This window comes from Ranitomeya imitator, chromosome 10 (assembly GCF_032444005.1).
Source record: "Ranitomeya imitator isolate aRanImi1 chromosome 10, aRanImi1.pri, whole genome shotgun sequence".
Classification (NCBI taxonomy): domain Eukaryota; kingdom Metazoa; phylum Chordata; class Amphibia; order Anura; family Dendrobatidae; genus Ranitomeya; species Ranitomeya imitator.
The window spans coordinates 9321407-9345399 of NC_091291.1; the positions used below are offsets into that span (position 1 = coordinate 9321407).

Consider the following 23993-nt stretch of genomic DNA (forward strand, 5'->3'; position numbering starts at 1 on the left):
TTACCGACAACAATATAACCACAAGCTTCGACAAACAGAAGAGCAAATTGGCACAAGCATGTTCCAAACGCACATCATCCGGCCCGTCCCTCCGAGCCGTCCCAAGGAATCTGTCAAACAACACATTGTGTCAGAGGCTGCAAGACACCAACACTCTATAGACGAGGGGGAAAAGTGCGAAAATAGTCCAGATATAAGGAGGGAAGGGCACGGCCCGAAAGAGGGAGGGCGGCGGACATATGGGGGAAGGAGAAGAAGAACCAAGGAGACTTCTCAAGGAACAGAAGATGTGATGGAGATGCCAAGAAAGACGGAGAACGTTTAAGACAAGATCAGACCCATCATTTGTGGTAAGTGAGATTCTTTGGAAATTTTTGATACTGTTCCAATTGTTCTAATCCTTAAGAAGTTATCGAAGAAGTAATGGACATGTCGGAAAGCTTCCATTGATACACGTGACAATGCTCGGTATATGACCAAAAATGTTGCAGATTTTTATTTGACTATTTCAACAATTTCTCCTATTTCTCTTTGTATTTTATTATTGACGTTTATGGCGTTATTTGACCTTAGCTCAATTTTCGCTCATTTGTTGACTCGACCACTTTAAGTTCTGATTATTTTCACAGCTCTTGAGCTTTACGTATCACTCAACAACACACACGAGCAGCAAATCTCAATTATGGCCCCTCGCGGGAGATCTGACTATTTGCCCCAAGACCTGGTCTTGTTTCTCTTTTTGAAACTTGTTTGAAGACTGTCCCTGGATATTTTAGTCCATCCCTTTCATTAACCCTTGCCAACCACCTGCACGCGTATCACTTTCTGCCTGAGACCGGCCATACCAAGTGTATAAAGCGTGACTCACCTTCATTCCTGTGGAGTTCTCTGTCCCATTACTGAAGTTGTGGTCTTGGCCAGGTGTGATCTGATCCTTTCCTCTATACAGTCGCATAAGAAGTTTGTAATGATTACGAAAATACAATTGCGTTCTTGCCGAAAAAACAAAACAGCGCCACAACTGTCCACAGGTTACTAGTGGTATTGCATCTTCTCCATTGAATTGAAATTAATTGACCCCTCCGTCCTCCAGATACCTTCACCCTTCTCCGTCCTCCAGACCCCTCCTCCGTCCTCCAGCCCCCTCCTCCACCCTGCCCCAGAACCCTTCGCCTTCCCATAGACCCACTTGCCCTCCTCCGTCATCCAGATCCCCCCTCCTCTGTCCTCCAGACCCCTTGGCCCACCTCTGTGCTCAAGACACCTCCATCCTCCTCAGTCCTCCAGACCCCTCTGTAGTCCAGATATCCCCACCCTTCGCCCTCCTCTGTCCTCCAGACCCCTTGGCCCACCTCTGTCCCTCAAGACACCTCCATCCTCCTCAGTCCTCCAGACCCCTCTGTAGTCCAGATATCCCCACCCTTCGCCCTCCTCTGTCCTCCAGACCCCTTGGCCCACCTCTGTCCCTCAAGACACCTCCATCCTCCTCAGTCCTCCAGACCCAGTCGCCCTTCTCCATCCTCCAGACCCCTCTGTCCTCCAGATCCCCCCCACCCTTCACCCTCTTCTGTCCTCAAGACACCTCCAACCTCCCCAGTCCTCCAGAACCACTCACCCTCTTCCATGCTCCAGCCCCCTCTGTCCTCCAGATCCCCCCACCCTTGGCCCACCTCTGTCCTCAAGATACCTCCATCCTCCTCAGTCCTCCAGACCCACTCGCCTTCCTCCATCCTCCAGACCCCTCTGTCCTCCAGATCCCCCCAACCTTGGCCCACCTCTGTCCTCAAGATACCTCCATCATCCTCAGTCCTCCAGACCCTTCACCCTCCTCTGTCCTCCAGACCCCATGGCCCACCTCTGTCCCCAAGGCTCCTCCATCCTCCTCAGTCCTCCAGACCCCTCCTCACTCTAGACCCCCTTTGTCCTCCAGACTCTGTTAGTGGTATTTCATTTTTGCTCTATTGAACTGAAAGCGACTAAGCTGCAATACCACACACAACCTGTAGCTGAGGTGGTGCTGTTTTTTGAAAAACAGTAATCTTTCCCCAACATTGATTGTAATCAGTCAGCCATCTTTACAAATACATATATGTGTGTGACCTTTGGACCCGTAGAAAGTCACAGCATGAAATAGCCGTAGTCCGCATTTGTTCACGCGCATGTATCCCACTGCCATGACTGTACGCTATTGAATAGAAGATTGCACCAGGAGCGGCGAGTGCTGCCATTTTCTATTTATGGACAATATATGTATACTAGATGGTGGCCCGATTCTAATGCATCAGGTATTCTAGAATATATATATAGTTTATTTATGAAGATTTTAGAATAATACAATGAATACACAGAATTTGGCTGGCCGGGCGCGACCAATTAGCGAAGCGTGGTTCAAATCCGGTGCCAATTTGTGACCGGAGTGCACCTGTGGCTGATTGTTCGTGTCTGGCCACGTAGTATATAGCACAGCCACGTAGTATATAGCAGCCCACACAGCATATAACACAGTCGCGTAGTATATAACAGTCCACATAGCATATCACACAGCCACGTAGTATATTGCACAGCCCACGTAGTATATTGCACAGTAGTATGTAGCACAGCCCACGTAGTATATTGCACAGTGGTATGTAGCACAGCCCACGTAGTATATTGCACAGCCCACGTAGTATATTGCACAGCCACGTAGCATATTGCACAGTAGTATGTAGCACAGCCCACGTAGTATATTGCACAGCCCACGTAGTATATTGCACAGCCCACATAGTATATTGCACAGCCACGTAGCATATTGCCCAGCCACGTAGCATATTGCCCAGCCACGTAGCATATTGCACAGCCACGTAGCATATTGCACAGCCACGTAGCATATTGCACAGCCACGTAGCATATTGCACAGCCACGTAGCATATTGCACAGCCACGTAGCATATTGCACAGCCAGGCAGTATATTGCACAGCCCACGTAGTATATTGCACAGCCACGTAGTATATAGCACAGCCACGTAGTATATTGCACAACCACGTAGCAAATTGCACAGCCACGTAGTATATTGCACAGCCACATAGTATATTACACAGCCACGTAGTATATTGCACAGCCACGTAGTATATTGCACAGCCACGTAGTATATTGCACAGCCCACGTAGTATATAACACAGCCTACGTAGTGTATAACACAGCCCACATAGTATATTGCACAGCCACATAGTATATAGCAGAGCCACGTAGTATGTAGCACAGCCCACGCAGTATATAGCACAGCCATGTAGTATATAGCACAGCCATGTAGTATATAGCACAGCCACATAGTATGTAGCACAGCCCACGTAGTATATAGCACAGCCACATAGTATATATGACAGCCACGTAGTATATTACACAGCCACGTAGTATATAGCACAGCGACGTAGTATATAACACAGCCCATGCAGTATATAACACAGCCATGTAGTCCCATATAGTATATAGCACAGCCACGTAGTATATTGCGTAGCCATGTAGTATATTGCACAGCCATGTAGTATATTGCACAGCCACATAGTATGTAGCACAGCCCACGTAGTATATAGCACAGCCACATAGTATATATGACAGCCACGTAGTATATTGCACAGCCCACACAATATATTACACAGCCACGTAGTATATTACACAGCCACGTAGTATATAGCACAGCGACGTAGTATATAACACAGCCCATGCAGTATATAACACAGCCATGTAGTCCCATATAGTATATAGCACAGCCACGTAGTATATTGCGTAGCCATGTAGTATATTGCACAGCCATGTAGTATATTGCACAGTCCACGTAGTATATTGCACCGCCACATAGTATATTGCACAGCCCACGCAGTATATTATACAGCCACGCAGTATATAACAAAGCCCATGCAGTATATAACACAGCCCACATAGTGTATAACACAGCCACGTAGTATATAACACGGGCCACGTAGTATGTAGCACAGCCACATAGTATATTGCACAGCCCACACAGTATATTGCACAGCGACATAGTATATTACACAGCCCACGTAGTATATAGCACAGCGATGTAGTATATAACACAGCCCATGCAGTATATAACACAGCCACGTAGTCCCACATAGTATATAGCACAGCCAAGTAGTATATATCACAGCCACATAGTAAATTGCAAAGCCACGTAGTATATTGCACAGCCATGTAGTATACTACACAGCCCACATAGTATATTGTACAGCCACATAGTATATAGCACAGCGACATAGTATATAACACAGCCCATGCAGTATATAACACAGCCCACGTAGTCCCACGTAGTATATAGCATAGCTACGTAGTATATAGCACATCCACATAGTATATTGCACAGTCCACTTAGTATATAGCACAGCCACGTAGAATATTGCACAGCCGACGCAGTATATTGCAGAGCCGACGCAGTATGTAACACTGCCCACGTAGTATATAACACAGCCCACATAATATATAGCAATGTGGGCACCATATCTCTGTTAAAAAAAAAAAGAATTAAAATAAAAATCATTATATACTCACTCTTCCAACGGCCCACAGATCCTGCCCAGGCCTTTCCCAATCCTCGCGCGCCGATCCGGTCCCAAGCGGCAATAACACGTGATGATGTAGCGGTCTCGCGAGACCGCTACGTCATCTCCGGTCATTGCCGCAATGCATTCTGGGGACCGGAGCGGCGCGCGAGGAGCGGGAAAGGCCTGGACTGGATCCAGGGGCCGTCGGAGGGTGAGTATATGATTTTTTTTATTTTTTTTTTTTATTTTTAACATTATATGTTTTTACTATTGATGTTGCGTAGGCAGTATCAATGGTAAAAAGTTGGTCACAAGGGTGAGTATATAATGATTTTTTTAATTTTTTTTTATTTTATTTTTAACATTATATGTTTTTACTATTGATGTTGCGTAGGCAGTATCAATGGTAAAAAGTTGGTCACACAGAGGGTTAATGGCAGCGTTAACGGAGTGCGTTACACCTTGTTATGCCACGGTGTAAGGCAGTCCGGTTAACGCTATGTGGGCGCTGACTGGGGGGAGTAGGGAGGGGGCACTGACTGCCGGGGAGGAGGGAGGGGCCAATTTGTGGCCGGACTGTGCCCGTCGCTGATTGGTCGCGGCCTCGGGCCGCGACCAATCAGTGGTGCGGGATTTCCAAGACAGACAGACAGAAAGACAGACAGACAGATGGAAGAGACCCTTAGACAATTATATAGTAGATTATGTTTCACGTTGTTACATGTTACCTCTCATTACTCCTTGGTCTCTTGTAAGGAGATCTGATCATACATTTCACCTGCTGGGCCATTACATCTAAAGGGTCTTATATAACCATCTATTTTATCTTGTAACTTAACATTTCTGTTTTCTACAAATACAGAACCAGAAAACTATGGGACGTGCATGTAAATAAGAGCGGACAATGGACGGTGGGATGCTACAGTAGACGGGACCTAAGGTAGAAACGCTTTAATAACGAGAAGATACAATGTGATCATAAGCAAGACACACCGAAGACCCAGCCAACAATGAGACTATCAATCTGCCTGTCGGTTGGCCTCATATTCTTCTTGGGAATCGTTCCCTCATGTTTGATGAGAGCAAAGAGACCTCCGAGATGGAAGTGTCCAGCCTCCTGCAATTGCACCATCGACAATGTCCTCTGTGATGGGTCCAGCCACATTCCCAGCACTTATTCCTTGGATATCATCTCCGTGTAAGTCAAAAAAAGCCTCACCAAACTCAACACGTCTACCACACTGTAGGGTTTGGAGAAGTCAACGTAGGATATCAAAGAAGAACTGGTTCAAAAACTTTACCCAAAATGCACATTAAACGTTAACCACCAAGTCTAAAATCCAGGTTATTTTAGCCCCATCTGTCAAGAAATGAGAATGATAGTTTTTCTAAAGGCATTGTCCAAAATAGTAGACTTAGTTGAGGTTGTCCCGAGTTCATTGACCAGATTATATTCTACGTTCTTCTATGCAGCTTAAGGTGTTTGAAGCCGTAAATCTCATTGTTCTTTTGCTAATTGCGGTTTAAATTCCCGTAATTCTGACTATAATTATCCCACCGGAGTCCTCTGAGATATACGATCGCTGCGCTTTTATGCAGAGAGATTAGTGAAAAACAGGTTTAATAAATGAGCTAATCGGAAGTGGATATTTTTGAAGACCGAGCTAAGATTCGTAAGATTGTAGCGTCTTACAATAGGGGTTTTCTGCATGGTAAATTCATTAGAGAAGCCAGGTCCACCATCCAGAAGCTTATTAGAGATGGTCTTACTCTTGAGAAGAATCCTAATCCCTCTTCTTCAAGAGTCAGGCAAGACCATGACGATGGCAAACATTCAGCCACAACGTTAAGCCAAATTATCGGTTGATTGCAGAACCCTTGAGATGTTTACCATCCAACGTGGCAGGGGTGGAGATGAGTCGTCCATCTGTTAGAAGCTATGCATAAATATAGGACACAAAGTATTACGAAAGATGATTTCACTGAAGAAGGGTCCAGATCATGTCTTCTGCGATCTATCTTCCATGAAGTCTTGGGTCTTCCTACAGCTCCAAAAAGGGTAGAACCGATTAGAGGATCACAACACCCTTCTGTCCTACAAAAGCAAAGATAGGATACACTCACCCCACCTTGTAAAAGAAGGTGGGTATATACCTAAATTTTGGTGAGGTGAAGCAACAAGTTCTGACTCTTGTCGGACCTGGGGATTAGTAGAGACAAATAGAGGACATACATTCGACCATGAGAACTTTTTTAATAGACCATGAGAACTTTTTTGATTGACCATGAGATCTTTTTTGATTGACCATGAGATCTTTTTTGATAGACCATGAGATCTTTTTTAATAGACTATGAGATCTTTTTTGATAGACCATGAGATCTTTTTTGATAGACCATGAGAACTTTTTTGATAGACCATGAGAACTTTTTTGATAGACCTTAAGAACTTTTTTAATAGACCATGAGAACTTTTTTGATTGACCATGAGAACTTTTTTAATAGACCATGAGAACTTTTTTGATTGACCATGAGATCTTTTTTGATTGACCATGAGATCTTTTTTGATAGACCATGAGATCTTTTTTGATAGACCATGAGAACTTTTTTGATAGACCTTGAGAACTTTTTTAATAGACCATGAGAACTTTTTTGATAGACCATGAGATATTTTTTGATAGACCATGAGAACTTTTTTGATAGACCATGATTTTGGCCTTTCAGAAGAGAAAAAAAGAGCCACAGGTTTAGATATGATGGTGAACCCAACTGCCCCAATAAAAGGACCCATTTAGATTAGTCATGGTCCAGGATCTTACTGTTGGTTCCAAAAGTTACAATGAATTTTTTTTTTTCATTTTTTTTTGCCTCCTGTTGTTATTTTGTTCACCTGACGTTTCTCTCCGCACCACCACCAGCTCGTTCCTCAGATGCGGCTTCCAGAACATCCCCTCCGACAGCTTCACCCTGTCGCAGACGATGCAGATCTTGTAAGTTTTCTCATTAGCTTCTAATTGCTTGTGACAAAAACCCAACTGTTTGTTGACGTCTTATTGCTTTCATTCTTGCTTTATTACCGCCACTGTAGACGTCGGTAACATTGCTCTTCTAATGAGCTGGCCTAATTTCGAATTTCATTGTTTTGCAATCAATTTTTGTTTCTATTTTTGAAAAACTAAAATAAAAAAGAAATTAAAAATGAAATAATTAGAGGCTGGGAAGCTGGATAGTGACAAACTGCAGCTAACCGACTAGCTGAAAGCTTCCGAGGCCAAATATTTCCATTAGGATGTCTTTAACCGGACCTCCATTGTCACAACCTGGACCAGCAGAAAAAATCTAATCCTTTACAATGGGAGAAATAAGTATTTGATCCCTTGCCGATTTTGTAAGTTTGCCTACTGACAAAGACATGAACAGTCTATAATTTTAAGCGTAGGTTCATTTCAACATTGAGAGATTAGAATATAAAAAATAAAATCCAGAAAATCACATTGTATAAATTAGATAAATTTGCATTTTGCCTCTGGCAAACAAGACTTAATACTTGGTGGTAAAACCCTTGTTGGCAAGCACAGCAGTCAGACGTTTTTTATAGTTGATGATGTGGGTTCCGTGCATGTCAGGAGGAATTTTGCTCCACTCCTCTTTGTGGATCATCTCTAAATCATTAAGATTTTGAGGCCGTAACTTGGAGCTTCAACTCCCTCCATAATTTTTCTATGGGTCTAAGGTCTGGAGACTGGCTAGGCCACTCCATGACCTTAATGTGCTTCTTTTTGAGCCACTCCATTGTTGACTTGGTTGTATGTTTTACAAGAGAATACAAGAGAAGATAGTATTCTGCTACAGATGGATATGGATAGGTTGGAAACTTGGGCTGAAAGGTGGCAGATGAGGTTTAACAACGATAAATGTAAGGTTATACACATGGGAAGAAGGAATCAATATCACCATTACACACTGAACGGGAAACCACTGGGTAAATCTGACAGGGAGAAGGACTTGGGGATCCTAGTTAATGATAAACTCACCTGGAGCAGCCAGTGCCAGGCAGCAGCTGCCAAGGCAAACAGGATCATGGGGTGCATTAAAAGAGGTCTAGATACACATGATGAGAGCATTATACTGCCTCTGTACAAATCCCTAGTTAGACCGCACATGGAGTACTGTGTCCAGTTTTGGGCACCGGTGCTCAGGAAGGATATAAAGGAACTAGAGAGAGTACAAAGGAGGGCAACAAAATTAATAAAGGGGATGGGAGAACTACAATACCCAGATAGATTAGCGAAATTAGGATTATTTAGTCTAGAAAAAAGACGACTGAGGGGCGATCTAATAACCATGTATAAGTATATAAGGGGACAATACAAATATCTCGCTGAGGATCTGTTTATACCAAGGAAGGTGACGGACACAAGGGGGCATTCTTTGCGTCTGGAGGAGAGAAGGTTTTTCCACCAACATAGAAGAGGATTCTTTACTGTTAGGGCAGTGAGAATCTGGAATTGCTTGCCTGAGGAGGTGGTGATGGCGAACTCAGTCGAGGGGTTCAAGAGAGGCCTGGATGTCTTCCTGGAGCAGAACAATATTGTATCATACAATTATTAGGTTCTGTAGAAGGACGTAGATCTGGGGATTTATTATGATGGAATATAGGCTGAACTGGATGGACAAATGTCTTTTTTCGGCCTTACTAACTATGTTACTATGTTTTGGGTCATTGTCTTGCTGGAAGACCCAGCCATGACCCATTTTTTAATGTCCTGGCGGAGGGAAGGAGGTTGTCACTCAGGATTTCACGGTACATGGCTTCATCCATTCTCCCATTGATACAGTGAAGTAGTCCTGTGCCCTTAGCAGAATAACACCCCCAAAACATAATGTTTCCACCTCCATGCTTGACAGTAGGGATGGTGTTCTTTGGTCATAGGCAGCATTTCTCTTCTTCCAATGGCAAGTTGAGTTAATGTCAAAGACCTTAGTTTTTGTCTCATCTGACCACAGCACCTTCTCCCAATCACTCACAGAATCATCCTGGTGTTCATTGGCAAACTTCAGACGGGCCGCACATGTGCCTTCTAGAACAGGGAGACCTTGTGGGCACTGTGGGATTGTAAACCTTTACGGCGTAATGTGTTACCAATGGTTTTCTTGGTGACTGTGGTTCCAGCTGCCTTGAGATCGGTAACAAGTTCCCCCTGTGTAGTTTTAGGCTGATGTCTCACCTTCCTCATTATCAAAGATACCCCACGAGGTGAGATTTTGCTTGGTGCCCCAGATAGATGTCGACTGACAGTCATTTTGTATTTCTTCCATTTTCTTACCATTGCACAGTTGTCTCCATCTCACCCAGCGTCTTACTTGCTTGTAGCCCCTTCCAGCTTTGTGCAAGTCTATGATCTTGTCCCTGACATGCTTATAAAGCTCTTTGGTCTTGCCCATGTTGTAGAGGTTAGAGTCTGACTGACTGAGTCTGTGGACAGGAGTCTTTTATAAAGGTGACTATCTAAGACAGCTCTCGTTAATGCAGGTAATGAGTGGATTAGGAGCATCTAACTGGTCTGTAGGAGCCAGAACTCTTAATGGTTAGTCGGGGATCAAATACTTATTTCTCACTGCAAAATGCAAATAAATTTATATAATTTATACTATGCGATTTTCCGGACTTGAGAGGTCTAACTTTCCACTGTTGCCACCTTGGGCAGAGGAACTTGTCTCTGTATCTGTACAGTTTGTTTCTGTAGGAACAGTTTAATGGAATGAAGACGTTGACGTTCTGAGAAGTTTGCTCCTTCCTTATGTCAGTCTTCTCGTGGATCAACATACTCTAATTTTGTCTTTTTAGACTCTTCACGTCTTGTTCCTTCGAGGAGATTTCAGATGACGCCTTTCTGAAGCTGAAACACTTGGAGTACTTGTAAGTTCTTCCGATCGAAGACCAGGCGTTCACATTTCTGTATGAAGGTCCAAGTATGGGCTATTTATTTCCTGCCCAATAGATAAATTATGTCAGAAAGGTCAAAAATGTTTTTCCTTGGGGTTCATCTGGTCCAACGTTTTTAAAGAATTATTTGATCCACACGCAAAACATTCGTAGGAGAGATGAAAATTTGCCCAAGAAGAAAAAGTCACATAACCCAACCTGTTACCCCTATTAGAGCCATAAACAGAGAAATATACTCATCGTGTAAATTAATAACATATAATGTAATGATCCAGTCCGGGGTTTTGTTTCTGATTATTCTCTCCCCGGGATGGTCATGCGAGGGCTATTCTTCATTGCCTCGTTTTGGGATATGTCGGACTATTTCAGTCTGCTGTTACCTGCAAGCAGCGTCAGTTATAGTTCCTGTCTCTGGCTTGAGCAGCTGACCCTGTTATACCCCGATTTATCCTCTGCCCGTTTACCTCTGTCCCGATCCTGTGTTCCCCTGTGACTTTGCTCGTTGTTGTACTTGCACCTTGTATTGTGAACCCTTGATATTTGACTCGGCTTGTTCTCTGCCCTGTTTAACGGTCTTGCATTTCTGGCTTTCCTGCTCCTGTTTGGCTCTGACTACTTTGGCTTGTTTCTGACCATGTGTATTGCTGTGACCTCTGATACTTCATTCCCTCTCTGTTGCTGATCCGGCTTTGTCTGACTACTTTTTCGCCACCTAGTGGCTCCTGCCTGCATTACAATACATATTGGTAGGATATACTATCATGTTACGACCAGTGGGTGGTTTGGCCTCTGGTCGACACTGAGCCCAGACCTCAACCTTGAGGATGAACTAAAACCGAGATGGTGAGCGTGGCCTCACCCTCAACATCAGGGTTTGACCTCACACATGATCTTCTGGATGAAGGGGCAAAAAAACCCACAGATGACTCCAAAATCTTCTTTCCCATGAGAAAGGTAGCTTTTATATTGCCAGAAAGGCCGACTCCAATATTAAGGGCTGAAGGACAGCAAAGCTTCTAGAGGGGGATGTGGACAATGCACATATGGATGTAGAATTATATTTTTTGGCTATTTGGAACATCCATGTCAAATTGGAGGTTCTTGGCCATCAGAGGTGTCAAATGTGGCCCATAATGGTGGTGGAAATTGTTAACAGTGGATCCTATGAAATGTTGTAGTTTTCAGCATGGACAATCCATTAACTAATGCATGTCTACCACCACCAGAGCTTTTATCAGAGATGGTCTTACTACTGGGAGCCATCTTCATCGTCTTGCTCATCTAGGGGCCAGTCTAGACCATTATAGTGGAGACCATTTGGCCACAACACCAAATCAAATAATCATCTGACTGCAGAACATACAAAAGGAACCCCAGCAAGGCCTATAGCCCAGTAAGGTGGTCAACATGACTTATGGTTAGGGATTGGATCTCATGTCCAAAATTCAACCATGGCCATCAAAAATCCACGTCCTGCCATTGCCATCTCTGTATTCTTCTGTAGACCTGAATTGTCTTAATCTTCTTTAGGTTTATTGAAAACAACAATATCAAGCAAATTTCAGGAAACGCATTACGAGGCCTGAGGTCACTGATCCACCTGTGAGTATAAGGGTTGGAGGGATCTGATGATGATTGAGGTGGGCAGGTGGTGCGGAGAACCTTCAGACTGAGAATAAACTTCACGTTTAAGGATATTTTAGTCTTAATTTTGTCTTTTTTTCTTCTCCGTACAGGAGCTTGGCCAATAATCACCTGGAATCTCTTCCCAGCGGATTATTTCGGACCCTCACAGCCATCAAACACATGTAAGTGATGGACTCCTCTGGCCAGTCTCTGGAGACCACCGTCTTACCCTTGAGCGGCTGTCAGCCTGCTGGGATTTTGGGTTGGAGATCATCATCACAATATGGCACTGGTCCCCCAAAAAAAACTTCTAGAAAAGAACAATTGTTACAAAGTTCCATAGGGTACAAATTGATTATTAATGTTTTTGATAAATTTAATAAAAACCAATAAAAAAAGTATCAAAAGCGGCATTGTTCAGGGTGTTGGATTCACCATTTTTGGGTAGAGAGATGGGTCACTTAGCTCTCAAGAAATGGCACCTGACACTCAGAATGTATTGGTAGAAAAAAAAGTATCAAATTTTGCTATGAGGAAGACTGTAGTGATCGATCGATGGTGGTTCTCTTGAACTCCTCTGGGACTGTTGTATTCCTTCTGTACCTTATTGAGTGTATCTGGGGCTCGGATTCTGGCAGCAGCTTTGTTCTATGCCCAATATTAGCCCAGCACCCCCAGAAAATCAATCCGCTGGTCAAGATGAGGGTTGCCACTCCGAAACGTGCGTCGGGGTTGGGCTTTTGTCCTCCCACTCCTGCATTCCATAGGTATGTACTATGAGGTTGTAACTCATTATTGGTATATATCTGCATTGCTATTTTTGGAAAGGGACTATGTGCCATAGTTTGGTGTAGATCTCTGATTATGCAGGAGTGCGTGGCCAATTTTGCCCTCTTTTTCGGCCTACGATCACTGTGGGCACTCTTCGTCTCTCCAATCATGGCATTGTACCTGCTTTATACATTGTTTTAATTGTTGTTTAATAAAGTTTGCAATTTGATGGGACCTTTTGACGGCTCTTTTCTTGGGTTTGGTTGGTTGGTCAAGATGAGGGTCTGCTTTTAAAGTGACAGTGCCCCTTTGTCTGCTTGCTCGAAGAATAATCATCATAAAGTCTATACGAAAGCTGTAAACCATATTTTTTTTGTTAGCTCTTTGTTGTTATCAAGAAACCCTTTACCTATAGAGGCTGAAAATCTATATGGATTTAATATTTGCAATGGCTGAAGGTTTGTCGCAATTGTATCTGGTGTCTAAAAGGAGACTGCTACAACGTATCAGGGCAGGAAAAAGCTGATAGATTTGTGCTGTGGATGTGTTTACTGCACAAAGGACTGGATGCAAATGTAACAAATGTTTATCTGATCTGTATATTGTTGTATATTTATAGCTTGGATCTGTGTATTTTTTTCTATCGCTGGGATTTTGAGAGTTAATATTTCTGGTGATTCCAAAGTTCCAGAAGGATTTAATCCCTCCATGTGTAGGAATAGATTTTGTATGTTCCAGGTTTGTAACTTTCTTAATTTTTTTTTACAGAGATCTACGTGGGAATCCTCTCCACTGCGACTGTCAGATTAAGTGGCTGGTGCAGTGGGCACACGGAGCGGGGAAGAACGTGGCCATGTGGCCTCCTTTACCTTGTGAGGAACCAGCCAAGGTCAAGGGGAAAGGCTTACACGAGCTCAACGAGGGCGACTTCTACTGCGTCAGCAGCAGTTAGTATGGCAACTAATATGGGGAAGTGGGACTGCGATGGAGCGGCACTGCCAATAAATAATGTGGGGTGTTGTGCCGTACGATGGAAGGGAAATTAAATAAGTAGAGGAAAAAGAGGTGTATATCTGGCACCACTAACCCCAAACAAAACAAGCAAAAGTGTCCAAAAAAGTCAAAACATACAGGTGATGGGGTTTGGGCATTGGTCTGGTGTACAGAGGGGTTGTGGTGGATGAACAATGAAGGCTTGCCTTGTCTGGGTGATCTTTATTCGTGAAGTGTGTGGCCGAGAGGAGGGAGTCAAGTGTTGACTAAGTGTTTGGCGTTGTCGGATCGGGAGGATACAGGGTTGTGGAGTCGCCTGTTTAGCCGAGGTGAGGATATGGAGGCCAGTGTTAGGATAGAGTCTGAGACTGTGTGGGCGTCTAGGTGTGCGAGGTTCCTGCGGGGGTGCGCATGGTGCTGGACATGGGTGACCGGTGAGAAGGACAGGGATGAGAAGGTGAGCAGATGGAGGTGGTGTTGGAGGGTGTCAGCCCTGTATCTGTGAGGCTCAGGAGGGCGAATTTCCAAGAGGTAAAGAGGTGGGTAACGACATGGAGTTTGGTGCAGATGGATCTGACAGTCCATAGTGTCCCTGAGAGAGGGAGCCGGGGCCCAGATGAGACGGTAGTAATATTTTTGGTTTAGTGATAGTTTGGTGAGTGCTAGGAGGACATTTTAATGGTAGGTATTCTGTTTGTGTTGAAAGGCTTTAGAGATGTTTCTCCAGCAGTGATGAGGCTTGTTGAGGGTGAGCATGTGGCTGGTGTTGTGTTTGAAATAATGGAGGGCAAAGTGTTGTTCTGTTTATGTGTTTGGTTGTTTGCAAAGTGTGGAATATGTCTAAGTGTCACCAAGTGTTCTCTCGTGGTTCTATTTCTGGTATTATTTCTGCTGCATACTTAAACGACATACTTACAGGACAGACCACGGTCACACAGACCTAGGCCTCTACATTTATAGCAAACTAAGGGCACAGGAAACACACAACAGGTGGGGTCCGAAGGGAGGGCCGACAGGAAGACTAATCAAACACAGGAGGGGACAATTAGAAATCAGAAGGGGAAAGGCAAACAGGAGATAGACACACCCAAATGAGGACAGCCACACAAATGCACATTAACAACAAAGAAGGAAGAATAAGAATATTTGTATTTAGATAGCGCCAACATATTCCGCAGCGCTATGCAAATTATACAGGGGACTTGTACAGACAATAGACATTACAGCATAACAGGAATACAGTTCAAAACAGATACCAGGAGGAGTGAGGGCCCTGCTGCTCGCAAGCTACAAACTATGAGGAGAAGGGGAGACACGAGAGGTGGATGGTGACAATTGCTTTCTTTGTTCGGAGCAGCCATAGTGTAAGGCTCGGGTGTTCATGTAAAGCTGCATGAACCGGTTATCAGCCTAAGTATGTAGCAGTACAGGCACAGAGGGCTATTAACTGCATAAAGTCAATGAGAACATGATACGAGTTGTTGTTTTTTATATAGGCCACACAGGGATCGTTAGGTTAATGCATTGAGGCGGTAGGCCAGTCTGAACAAATGAGTTTTTAGGGCACGCTTAAAACTGTGGGGATTGGGGATTAATCGTATTAACCTAGGTAGTGCATTCCAAAGAATCGGCGCAGCACGTGTAAAGTCTTGGAGACGGGAGTGGGAGGTTCTGATTATTGAGGATGCTAACCTGAGGTCATTAGCGGAGCGGAGGGCACGGGTAGGGTGGTAGACTGATACCAGGGAGGAGATGTAGGGTGGTGCTGAGCCATGGAGTGCTTTGTGGATGAGGGTAGTAGTTTTGTACTGGATTCTGGAGTGGATGGGTAACCAGTGTAATGACTGGCACAGGGTAGAGGCATCGGTGTAACGGTTGGTGAGGAATATGATCCTGGCAGCAGCATTCAGGACAGATTGGAGCGGGGAGAGTTTGGTAAGAGGGAGGCCGATTAGTAGAGAGTTACAATAGTCCAGACGAGAATGAATAAGTGAAACAGTAAGAGTTTTTGCAGAGTCGAAAGTAAGAAAAGGGCGAATTCTAGAAATGTTTTTGAGATGCAGGTAAGAAGAGCGAGCCAATGATCGGATGTGGGGGGTGAATGAAAGGTCAGAATCAAGGATGACCCCAAGGCAGCGGGCATGTTGCTTTGGAGTAATGGTGGAACCGCACACGGAGATGGCAATGTCAGGTAAAGGTAGGTTAGTAGAGGGAGAGAACACGAGGAGTTCAGATTTTGACAGGTTTAGTTTCAGATAGAGGGAGGACATGATGTTAGAGACGGCGGTAAGACAATCACTGGTGTTTTCTAAAAAGGTCGGCGTGATATCAGGAGAAGAAGTGTATAATTGGGTGTCGTCAGCATAGAGATGGTACTGGAAGCCAAATCTACTGAAACAATGTGAGAAACATACAAGAATAACAACAAAAGGAACAAAAAGGGTAAAAAAAATATGGGAAAATATCTACAGTGTGCCCATAAAGTCATGGTGCACTTTTGACCAGTCACAGGATATATTCATCATTTACATTTTGACACCCTTTCTCTGGCCCAATCATATCAGACCCATTCATAAGGAGAGATAGAAAGAACCAATCGAACACCACAAACTCATTTCAACTGTTGCTGAGCCCCCCAGTCAGATTAACCCTCTGATAAACTGAACTCGCCAGGTCTGTGACATCATGCAACCGCAAGATTATGCCAGCTGTGTGGTTTTCCATGCCTATGTTAATTATGAACATAAAGTCAACGTGTGGTCTGATGCATGATAAGGTGATAAGCCCATTTTTTGCACTGTGATGGCAAACCCGTATCTTGACATGTTGGAATTGTATACAGTGCCACCATTTCCAGAAGGTGTCATCTTTCAACAGGACGGCGCTCCTCCACACTACGACACCATTGTTCGTGAGTTTCTGCATAGAACATTTCCCCGGCAGTGGATAAACAGGGGTTCTGTCAAGCCATGACCACCACGATCCCCGGATCTGACACCATTAGACTTTTCTTTTTGGGGATATGTGAAGAAACGTGTATATTGAACGTATCAACAACATTAATCACTTAAAACCGAGAATCACAGACAATAGTCACTCTGTTACACCAGACGTCCTTACCCGTGCACAGCAAGAACTTCGCTATCATTTGGACGTGTGTAGAGCAACAAATGGAGCCCACATCAAACTGCACTAAATGGGGATGAAACTGGGAGAGCTTTTCTATTACTTGGATCAGATTTCATATTTGTATCATTTTTTTGGGTTACCTTCCGGTGACTGCTCAAAAGTGCACCATGACTTTACATACACACTGTACAAAGGTTAGCCTGAGGCACAATTGAACAGACGCTGTCAGAGGAGAAGACCAATAAAGAGAAAAGAAAAAATTAATGCATGTAGACCATATTAGATCAAGAATACAACACACCAGCAAGCCTATAAACATTGCATAAGCCTAAAGGAACATACACAAAATGATATCTTTTATATATACACACATGGTCAAAATGGTTGGCACCCCTCGTTTAATGACGCCGTTGATTCCATGGTGCTGTACATGAGAAGGGGTTACATCAAAATACAAATATAACAATGACAGACAGATACAGAGGGGAGAGGACCTTGAATCTGACAAAAGTAATAATAAATAAAAGATCTATGAAAATAAATGAAAGTCAGACTTTGCTTTTTCAACCACCGTGCTTCCATAAAATTAAAAAAAAACATGAAATTGGCCAGGACAGAAATGATGGGACCCCTGAAAATAATGCCATATGAGCAAGGTTTGAAAAATCCCAAGAGAAGGGTCGAAACGATACCTTTCCACCTTTACCCTTCCTGCGGTGAATTTTTGGCACTTTTTTGTGATTGAAATAAATCTAATCTTTACTAAAGATATGATGGTTTTTTTTTTTTTGGAGTAAGACTGTTTATCTCTATGGACAGATGAGACAAAAAAAGGAACTTTTTGCCAAGGCACATCAGCTCTATGTTCACAGACGGAAACAGGAAGCATATGGAGAAAAGAACACCGTCCCTACTGTGAAACATGGAGGAGGCTCTGTTATGTTCTGGGGCTGCTTTGCTGCATCTGGCGCAGGGTGTCTAGAATCTGTGCAGGGTACAATGAAATCTCCAGACTATCAAGGGATTCTAGAGACAATTGTGCTGCCCAGTGTCAGAAAGCTTGGTCTCAGTCGCAGGTCATGGGCCTTGCAACAGGATAATGACCCAAAACACACAGCTAAAACACCTAAGAATGGCTAAGAGGAAAACATTGGACTATTCGGAAGTGGCCTTCTAGGAGCCCAGACCTAAATCCGATTGGAAAGAGCTGACATATGGCGTCTGGAAAAGGCGACCTTCAAAGACGAGACAAGTGGAGCAGTTTGCTCTTGAGGAGCGGCCAAAATACCTGTCGAGAGGAGCAGAAGTCTCATTGCTCATTGACAGCTACAGGAATTGTTTGATTGCAGTGATTGACTCAAAAGGTTGCGCAAGAAAATATTACGTTAAGGAACCATCATTTCTGTCCAGGCCGATTTCATGAGATTCTGTGGAAGCATGGCTGAAAAGCGTAAGCTGCATAATGCCGAGGTAGAGGAGTAATAAGGAGGTAATCAGCATCTCTTCCCCCCAGACATCGTACAGCGGTGGACCTTCAAGCTTCCCTCCTTGTCCGTCAAGGCTTTTGACTATAACACGGAGCATTATGTGGTGATCACGCACCCGTTCGATGGCAGGTGCACCTTCATGGAGTGGGATCACGTGGCGTATCAATTCAGATATTATGACGCTATCAAAGGTGAGCGCTGCTGCCCCGGGATGGGGGGGAGGGGGGGGGGAAGAGGTTATTGCCCAACACTGCTCCTAATCATAGACACCCTTTGGAGAAAATAATCTTAAGATTGAATTTTTTGGTACAGTTGTATCCAGTCTAGAAAATCTCGAAAACTTCAAGAACTCTACGCAATCCTGATGGGAGACTGAGATTTGTGCTGCGGAGGAATTTCGCTCGCAGAGGATTGTCTAGACCGGATACATTGTAATAAACCCCCAACTGTTGGAATTATTAGGCCTAATCAAGAAGACATGGCGGAATCAATACAAAGCAAAGTTGGACTCGCCTTCACTAGACTTCTGCAGAAACTTGTGACTCCATAGACATTTTGGAATCATCCAGTCACAAGTATATAGGATAATGCCCAGGGGACTAGTTACTTAGTTTACAATGATGATGGTCTTGGTCAAGCACACATCTTAACCCTGCTGTTGTCTTCGGTCTGTGGAGACCGATTTTGAACTTTGGTATTTTTTGGGGTGTTCGAGATGCGGTTCTGAAACTTGTGGTTGATTGACTTAAATGAGGATGGGTCGGTCGGCCACCGGTTTCAGAGCCGCATCTTGAATATTTTAAAGAATATTGAAGTTCGAGGTCGGTCGTTTTTGACCGAAGACAAACAGCAGGGTTAACTGAGAACTTGCAGAGGGGGATGAACACTTTAGCTTAATTTTGGAGACCTCTTGTGTGAGCTGCCCCTGTTTTCAAGAGGTCTATGCGGGAAACGCTGTTGTCCGCATTATATGGTTATGGTCTTACTTGTTTTCTTCTTTTGACCGCTCAGGCATTTCCGTGGTCTCCTGCCTGCCGCTTGTTATAGGTAAGCAGCTATTCGTTGTGGTGGCCCAACTCTATGGTGGCACTTCGGTCTACCGGCGGGACCCCTCACCCGGGAGCCCATCTGCCTTCCATCGTTTCCAGCACTTCCCCGATATCCGAAAACCCAACGACATTGAAAGCTTCACTTCCGCAGAAGGGGAACACTACTTCATCGTTGCAGATAGCGCCAAGTCTGGAGCCAGCACCTTGTATCGATGGGACGGTCGTGGTTTCTACCCTCAACAGCAGCTCCCGCGATGGTACCGGGACACCGATGCCGAACCTCTTATGCTCTCTGGTTCTCCTCATCTCATCATGAGCAGCGGTTCCCAGAGGCCCCTTGTGTATCGGTTCCAGAACAAGCGGCTGGAGCGTCTTACCGATATTCCTGAAGCTTGGGATGTCTATGCTGTTAAACACTTCACGGATGCAGAAGATGGCATCTTTGCCTGCTTGGTTCGTTACATGGGCGATTCGTCCCTCGTCCGGTGGAACGGCTCGATGTTTCGGCAGCTCCAGCAGTTACCCTCCAGAGGGTCCCATGTCTTTCAGCCCATGATGCTTGGCCAACGATGGCACGCTCTTCTTGGAAATGACTTTGGCTATACGTGGGTCTACCGGCTGGAGAAATGGAAACATTGGGACATTGAGGAGACCAATGATAAGGAGGGGCCCATAGGACCTCTGGTGCCGGTGCAGGAACTCAAAGTCCTAGAGGCACGTGCGTTCACCTCCATCAAGGTGCAGGGACGACAGTTAATTTTTGTGGCCAGTTTCGGAGGGGACTCGTTGGTGTTTGAGTATGTGGAAAAGGAGTAAAAGGACACAATAAACTGAACTACTCCTCAAGGGAAGAACCAAAGACGGAAAATGGTGCGATTGGTGGTGGGACAACCGTTTTTGAACATTTTTTGTTTTAGGCGTGAGGTCTCCAGTTTAAGGTGTCACGATGCACGCCAACGATGTCACAAGTTAGGGTTTTGGTTTTTGGGTAACGGAACAGAAGGGTCTTTTTTTTTTATTACAATTTTGTCTTTACTAATTACTTGAGCTCCGATCCCACCGAGTCTGAGCTTATCACCTCTACATCACACGCTTGTTGCCCCCATGTAGTCACAGTGTGGTTCCACCAGCCAGAAACTCGGGGCTCATTTTCCTGATACACCATTTCCCCCATTCGAATATAGCTGTCACGCTTCCCCCATATTCTTTTTTTTCTACAGTTGGCAGGTATATCAAGTCATGTGACAACTAACTCCGCCCCCGAGGAACGTCATCAGTATAAGATTGTGAGGAAAGGAGCAGAATAAATGAAATATCATCCCATCTGCAAGTTTAACCTTTTATTACAATGGAATTGTAACCGATGACAGATGTGAATGTAACATATAAAATGATAATTATCTCTCATAATCATACAATAAACCAAAAGCATAAAACCGGCTTATCGCATGGTCCAAGCGATATTAAAATTAAACACGTTTTATTGTATCTAGGAATTAATCGCTTGATGTAGTCGCTACCATTTGTCTTTTAAGGTTTTTTTTTTTGTTTTTTTTAGCCAGATCGCTATTGTACATTTGTGGCCAAAAGTTTTGAGACAAAAGCAAACGTTTAGTTTATACATTTTGCTGTTTCAGTGTTTTTGGATCTTTTAGTTGGACTTTTCTCAGGCTACTGACGGACGATTATAAACATTCCATCACTTTTTACTCTTTTATTGACAAATCCATGAAGTTTCTGAGACGCCTCACTATTCCTAGCTCTGCCCCTTATTCTCAAAACTTCTACCTTTCCCCCCCCGGCAGCAAGATATCTGCTTCTGGGCGTATTGAGGCTTTACAGAAACTTCATGGATTTGTCAATAAAAGTGGAAATCCAGATGGTAAAAGCAAAAACAAACATGGCCACTAGGTGGCACGACAGATCTTGTACTGACAGCTAATGCCCAGCAGGTGGCACTACGAGCCTTGTTGTCCTTCAGTTTCACCACTAGGTGGCACTGCGCAACTCTTTTTGTCCCTGCTGGGCACATCTGACGTTCAGGCTCTTTTTCAATATTTCCAGTTTATCTGATGAATTCCACATTGCATTAGTGCGCGCCTCCAGGAAAACGAACATTTTCTCAAAACATTAAACTTAGAAAAATCCGTGTCAGCAATCAACATAAATACCCAGTGCAGACGGCATCTCCGAGTCCCGGGCATCGCATTCCCTCCTAGATGCCAAAAAAAAAGCCAAAAGAGCAAACATCAAATGTGTCTTCAGGATTCACTTGTCACCTGTGAATAAGGAAGAGAAAATCTGTAAGAAACTCCTACTGTAAGGGGTCACGTTACTCTTAAGGAGTTTCTAGCTTGTCTTCTACTCTAGTCACATCCAAAGCTGCAGTCTCAGTTCTGCTGGCTGCCATTGTTAAAGGGAACCTGTCAGCAGGATTGTGTTCAGTAACTACAGACACTGTCAGGTCGGTGAAGTTATACTGATTACACTGACACCTGGTGATGAAATCAGTCTTGTGGTTCTTGTGTGATCTTTATTTTCAGTTTAGAATTAATGATGCTCTGGGGCTTCATGTGGTGCTCCGCTTAGATATTAATCTGTATGGATTAGGATAGGTCACTGATCCCTCACTGACCCGTCCACTATTTTACATACTCTATCACATTGTGTGGAAAAGAAAAACCCATATTCATCAGGCAGGTGCCTGCCTAATGAATGTTGAACAACCCCGCCCACATGTCACCCAAAGCCCCACCCACACAGCCCCACCCCAGAGCACGAGAATCTCAGTAACTGAAAGCTACAAATAAAGATTCCACAAGAACCACAAGACAGATTTCATCACCAGGTATCTGTGCAATCAGTATAACGGTGCCGACCTGCCACTGTCTGTAGTTACTGAGCACAATCCTGCTGAACGCTTCCCTTTAAGATGAAAATCTGGAGAAGGAAAATAAAGAAAGGTGGAAGAAAAAGGAGGAATATGTTAAGTACACGAAGGTTCACTTACTTTGCATTTCGGTTTTTTCTTCCTTTCGAACAAGTTAAAATCAGCTGAAAAACAATTAAAAAAAAAAAGAGAAATAACCTGGAAATATAACAGACACACGGTGATAAGGGTATGATGTCATCAGCTCAGACTCAATGATGTCACTTACACAGCAGGACAAGACCGCCCATGGTCAACATGACCCCAGCAAAGACCAAACCTCCTATCCGGAGGGTCCAGTAATCTGCGGAGACACCGAGGGTGGGGGGATGTTAATAATCATTTATCGCTGCAGAATAAGCCCCCAATATACCAGAGCCATCGGGATGGAGCTCGGACAACTTGGCCAAGTAATAAAGCCTGTGGTTGTCAGCTTGGCTTTCGGAAAGCAGAGGCCGACCCGGACCCTCACATTGGGGCAAGCAGACCCCACGTCATTAGCTCTGTTGCCTTCTGAGCAGCCCAGAATTATAGCCGGGGGGCAGGATCCAGATTGCCGCACCAGACCCATCCCAAGGGACCAGGGACATTTGGGGGCATCTAACTCCATCCCCCCTAGATTTCCAAAACCCCGACCTCCACAAGTAGCTATTAGAACTCACCATAGTGAAAACGATCGTGTTCTGCTGCACAACCTGCAGGAGGAGGTAGCGAGTCAGAGTATTAGCCAGGACTTTACCATACAGAAAGTGAGCGCACTGTCATCACACAGCGAGCCGGGTCTATTACATTAGTTACAGGGGTCTCTGCAAGAAAAATAGCTTACAAGGCGTCCCCTCTAATGAGACCTCCAGCGATCAGCTCTGATCTGTTAAAAGATCTGACATAATTACTAGATCTCCCTGCGGCGCCAGAATAGAAATTCATAAAGTCCATTCCCATTAATGCGCTGCCCGTGTAATGCTGGACAAGTCCTCCAGAGGGAGACACTTTTCATATATGATGAAGTAGAAGATTAAATCCACCTTTATTAATTCACAACTCACTAATGAGGTAAATAATAAAGGGGTTTTCCCATCCAGAACATGTGACCGCCACACGTAAGAAGGCCGCCGCCAGCCGGGCTTCATAGGAGGGCAGAAAGTTTACTTAAAAATTCATGGAAAGTCGCCGACGTCTGCTACTATTTACTCTAAATTGTTTCTAATTTTTAGAATCTTGTGAAATAAAGAATTATCATTTGTATCGATTTCCCCACTGTCTACAATTATTGATCTCCGCAGATCTCCGCTCTGATGTAAAGTCTAATGCCGCCATCATACGGCCAGATCTCAGATCCTAGATCACAGGGTATAATATATACAAATGATGATAGGTTACACTCCCCAAGGAGGGACTAAAAAAAAAAAAAAAAAGGGATTGCTCTAAAAAAATGTAATAACCCATAAAAAAACATAATAACAATAATAAATAGCAATACATAATAATTTAGAATATTCTAAAAAATAAAAAAATGATAATAATAAATGC

General features: G+C 44.1%; 2 protein-coding genes across 2 annotated transcripts in view; one reads left to right on the plus strand and one right to left on the minus strand.

Moving 5' to 3' along the window:
• On the plus strand, window positions 1–23713 carry LOC138651851 (leucine-rich glioma-inactivated protein 1-like). The gene is made up of 9 exons (XM_069742402.1): window positions 1–350; window positions 5398–5733; window positions 7451–7522; window positions 10381–10452; window positions 12010–12081; window positions 12216–12287; window positions 13645–13823; window positions 18512–18676; window positions 19497–23713. Exons 2-9 carry the CDS (start codon window positions 5546–5548, stop codon window positions 20348–20350), a joined length of 1674 nt encoding a protein of 557 aa, XP_069598503.1. The 5' UTR covers window positions 1–350; window positions 5398–5545; the 3' UTR covers window positions 20351–23713.
• LOC138651852 (FXYD domain-containing ion transport regulator 6-like) overlaps window positions 20860–23993 on the minus strand; it is a 9197-nt gene continuing 6063 nt past the window's right edge. The window contains exons 3-6 of the mRNA XM_069742403.1: window positions 23126–23158; window positions 22693–22767; window positions 22545–22588; window positions 20860–21813 (exon numbers count right to left, since the gene is read on the minus strand). Coding sequence (XP_069598504.1) covers window positions 21796–21813; window positions 22545–22588; window positions 22693–22767; window positions 23126–23158 — 170 coding nt within the window. The 3' untranslated portion in view covers window positions 20860–21795. The remainder of the gene's footprint in view (window positions 21814–22544; window positions 22589–22692; window positions 22768–23125; window positions 23159–23993) is intronic.